Genomic DNA, 4,957 nt, shown 5'->3' with positions numbered 1-4,957 from the left:
TTTTTCCAAACAAAAGCAAAAAAATGTCTTCAACAGTGTCTCCCTCTACTTAAGAATAACTCTCAAAGACAAAGGGAGTCATGCATGTGAATTGCTGAGTCAAAGAAACCTGCAAGATTGTGGCAAAACACCTTTCAAATATAAAGCCAAAGGAAAGATAGAAAAATGTAAAAAGTTTTTTAGAAATGTTCTATACATGCAAGATCCCACAATCAGGCTACATAATATTGCTTACAACATCATAGATGAATGCATTCAGTATGTGAAGGAAAAAGTCAAAACAGAACAGCATGAAGCACATGTACCTGGAGCACATGCACCTGAGCCAGATGCACATGAATCAGATGCACCTGAAGCAGTTGCACCTGAAGCAGATGCACCTGAAGCAGATGTACCTGAAGCAGATGCACCTGAAGCAGATGCACATGAAGCAGATGCACCTGAAGCAGATGCACCTGAAGCAGATGCACATGAATCAGATGCACATGAAGCAGATGCACCTGAAGCAGATGCAAATGAAGCGGATACAAATGAAGCAGATGCACCTAAAGCAGATGAACCTGAAGCAGATGCACATGAAGCAGATGCACCTAAAGCAGACGCACCTGAAGCAGATGCACATGAAGCAGATGCACATGAAGCAGATGCACATGAAGCAGATACACATGAATCAGATGCACATGAAGCAGATGCACCTGAAGCAGATGCAAATGAAGCGGATACAAATGAAGCAGATGCACCTAAAACAGATGAACCTGAAGCAGATGCACATGAAGCAGATGCACCTAAAGCAGACGCACCTGAAGCAGATGCACATGAAGCAGATGCACATGAAGCAGATGCACCTGAAGCAGATGCACCTGAAGCAGATGCACATGAAGCGGATACAAATGAAGCAGATGCACATGAAGCAGATGCACATGAATCAGATGCACCTGAATCAGATCCACCTGAAGCAGAGGCACATGAAGCAGATGCAATACAAACTAAAGACTACTCCGATGCCTACATCCAGGAGATCCTTCGCATAATTGATGAGAGGCTACAAAAGAATCAGGATATAACAGTAGGCACTAAGTTTTAAGTTTCTCTAAAACAGCACATCTGTGGCATTGCAGCCAGAGACTTTCAAAAAATGCACGAGGATTTCCTAAAGGAGAATGACCCTCACTCATGCCTGAAAAAAAACAAAGAAATGTTTTGTGATAGTTTTAAAGATGTGTTCAATCAACGAGACCAGAGCCAGAAGAAGGCAGAAGAATTCACCAAACAATGTTTGAAGCCTGCAGTTGAAAACTTTGTCTACAGTAAAGTGGGTCCTGATATCCTTCATGAAATGAGGAAACAATCACAGTTCATTGCAAGAGTCTACTCCCAGTATGACATTTTACTGGATTTGCTCTCAAACCACAACTTTAGTGAGTACGTAAGGTACATTCGCTCATATGAGGTTTATGTAAAGAAGTGGATACTCGACCAAACAGTGAAACACTTATCAAAAGATTCTAAGATGTTTGAGCTAGTGGATCAGCATCTTGACTCAAGTATCAGCAGCATAAAGGCTGCAATCCACAAGGCCACAAAGAAAACAAGTACTGACTTGAAAACATTCATTAACAACTTCTGTCAGGAACTTGGTGATACACTGGTCATTTCCCAGGATGCACTTGGTGATTTCATGATGCTGAACAAAGCAAACCAGGAACAGTTTGCTCACTGGTTCACAGAGTTTGTGAATAAAATGGTAAAAGCTCTAAAGCAAGAGTTTAAAAAAAGAGACATCCAGAGTATACTTAACCATCTTGATGTCAAGCCCCAGAATGAGCTTTTCACACAAGTGATTGGATGTGGTAAACAGTGTCCCTTCTGTGCAGTGGCCTGTGTGTCCGGAGGTGGTAACCATTCTGTGCACGAGGCTCCACTGCATAGGCCACAGGGTCTGAATGGATACAGGCGGATAAATACACAAAAACTAGTCACTAACATATGCTCGTCATCTGTGGTGAGTGACAGGCAATTTATCTGTGATGCTACTAAAGGTGAAATGATCTTTTACAAAAGATACAAAGAAATCTTCTCAGACTGGAACATTCCTGCAGATGGAAGTTACGAGGCATCAGACTACTGGAAATATGTAATGGCAACGTTCAATGAGGAGTTTGCAAAAGAACATAGTGCAAAGCCTGCTGATATTCCTACAACCTGGAAAGATATCACACGTCTGCAGGCCCAACAGAGTCTCAAAGATTCATTTAACATGAACTGAGAGTCAACATGCTGTCTGATGAGAGAAGTGCACCTGATTAATCCCCTTTGTTGGCACTAGTCATTGTGACACAACTTCCGCTCGGGATTTCCTCCTGAAAACACCGGCAAACGGATTTTCCTTGGTACGTAACAGCTCAGGACAGCCCGAGGACATTAACAGTTTCCATGTGTCATTACGAATCAGCTGCTTTTTGTTAGTATCTCGACTGAGAAGGACGTGGGGCTCGTGTTGAGTGTAGCATGTTAGATAAAACATGATAGATAGAATAAAACACCAACTAACAGGCAGAGCTTATGTTCTATTGTTCCATATGTGCTTCAGAGCTTTATATCAATGTATCGATGTTAATGCTAATGCCAATGGATAAGGTAGTTGCACGCTTGGATAGCAGTGCATTGTTTTGATGTAACACCAGTTGCTAGCCTGTTTCAAGGACTAGCTGAGAGTGTGTTTAAGTAGAAAAGCTGCGTCTGTTGATATTCACACCATTCAGGTTTAGTGAAGTTAATTCACTCTAATATGTTATTTGAAACACTTCTGTGTAACTGTACTGACTTTTAGTTTAGTAGTGATGTATAAAATCATATTCCTTCGATATGAACATCGAATACATCAAAATGGCGATTTAAAAATGATTGTAAATGGATGTGTTAAAGTTACAGAGTGATAATTCATTGATACTGCTAAAATGTCAATTTATTTTTTTGTAATATATCGCGATTAATTCGTTAATGTCAAATGTTGTCATGAGACTTTTGGGACTTGCTTTAATATTACTGTGACTGCAGTATGTTGTTAGTCATATGGTTGCACTGAACAGAATGAGAAGTTCCAAAATAAGTCAGTAAGGTCTCATGTTGGAGACAGAGGGAGAATAGAATAACTTACCTAGATCCTGGACATCCCTCATAAAAGCAATGAGTAACAATGAGGATGTAAGGACATAGAGTTAGAAGTTTCTCTAGGACAGCACATCCGTGGAGTTGCAGCCAGACAAAAAAACAGAAAATGCACTAAGATTTCATCCAGGAGAATAACACTTTCACATGTCTGAAAAAAAAACCTGTACACTGGGGCCTGATGTCGTCAAATAATAAAAAATAAAAAAAGGGTTCAGTGTTTAGAATTATTGACATCTAGTGGTGAAATTAAATGTTGTAGCTGAACACCCTCACAGCACCCTTCCCTTCCAAACAGGAAAGAGAACCTGTGGAAGTAAAAACTTGTGTTTAAATATATAGGGCCCATTCTAGGGTAAAGAAAGCAATTCTTACAACTTTGAATAATTTGTAATAATAATCAAAACGATGGATGTTTGTTGTGTTGATGTGTTGCACTGAACAACACTTTTTTTTTTTTGTGATCAAATATTTGTTATTGATTAACTGAAATGTGACAGAATTTAACACATTTAGCATAACACATCAACAGATAATAACAACAAAGACATAACATACAACAAAGTGTTAAGATTCAGCAGCACATATTACCGTAATATCTATCATAAGCACAATATTACACAAAATCTAAGACCTTCAACATTTACTGGTCTCATCAGCCGCTGAATTCAAAACATCAAAAGAAAAACAGACACAAAATAAAATAAAATAAAATAAAACACAAAAGGTGCCACCCCCCACCCCCCCAGTTATATTCATGCAAAATAGTAAAGAGAGGAATCCTGCAACCACATGTACATACAGAAAACATTAAGAATTGCACAGGTTCAGGACATGATCATTGTAATAAATCTTTCAATGAGTTGGCCACAGCTCGCCAATCATTCAGTGTAGATTCCTTCGCACCATTTATTCTGGCAGTTGACATCTCCAGATACACAACATCCAAAAAACTCAACATCCAGTGTCTAAAGACAAGAGAGTGGGGAGGCTTCCACCGCAGTGTGACCAGCTTCTTAGCGGCTGTAATACCAGCAAGCACAACCCGCCTCACAGCCCTCGATAGACCAAGTCCAGATAAGTCAGTCAGTAGCAGGACAGGTATAGTAGCTGGAACAGCTACAGAGGCCAGATCTGATAGTTTAGAGGCCACCTTAATCCAAAACTGTTCGACCGGTGGACACTCCCACACCATATGAATGAACGTACCAGGGGAATTTAAATTGCAGAGACTGCAAGACGGATCATTTATCAGTTTCATAGCATGCAGTCTACGTGGTGTGAGATAAGTTCTATGGACATAATTGAAATGAATTTGTTGGTGGTCCGGGTTGCGGGAAGCCTCCCTGATATTCGTCCACACCTGTTCCTTGTCAAAATCAGGATCTAGATCAGGGTGATCACTCCTCCATAGCCTATCCAGCACTAGGCCAGAATAAGAAGATTCCAGGAAAAATGAGTATAATTCTGAAACACTGAGAGCATGTCGAAGTTGTAAATAAAAGAAAAATGAAAAGGCCGGTAAGGCAAAATTGACTTGCAGGTCGATGAAAAGAACTTAAACCTGAACCACTAAAAATATCACCCAAATAGCGGATATTACTGTTACTCCAAGGAGATGCCACGATTGGTCTACTCCCAATCATAAGCCTCTCGTTGTGGAACACTGGAGAGAATGTGTGCCATTTACAGGATATTTTAGAAAGGGATTCAACTGTGCGCCAGGTTTGAATAAGGAAGGAAACTAACGGGCCAAAACGCCGCTTGCATTGTGAGTTAGACATGTTGG

General features: G+C 40.3%; 1 protein-coding gene across 1 annotated transcript; it reads left to right on the top strand.

Moving 5' to 3' along the window:
• Positions 1-953: 953 nt before the first annotated feature.
• On the top strand, positions 954-2,581 carry LOC133950343 (interferon-induced very large GTPase 1-like). Its single transcript, XM_062384601.1, has one exon. It carries the CDS (start codon positions 1,136-1,138, stop codon positions 2,264-2,266), a length of 1,131 nt encoding a protein of 376 aa, XP_062240585.1. The 5' UTR covers positions 954-1,135; the 3' UTR covers positions 2,267-2,581.
• Positions 2,582-4,957: the final 2,376 nt, after the last annotated feature.

This window comes from Platichthys flesus, chromosome 24 (assembly GCF_949316205.1).
Source record: "Platichthys flesus chromosome 24, fPlaFle2.1, whole genome shotgun sequence".
Taxonomy (NCBI): domain Eukaryota; kingdom Metazoa; phylum Chordata; class Actinopteri; order Pleuronectiformes; family Pleuronectidae; genus Platichthys; species Platichthys flesus.
The sequence above is the reverse complement of the archived record's forward strand: the minus strand, read 5'-3'. Positions and strand labels throughout refer to the sequence as shown.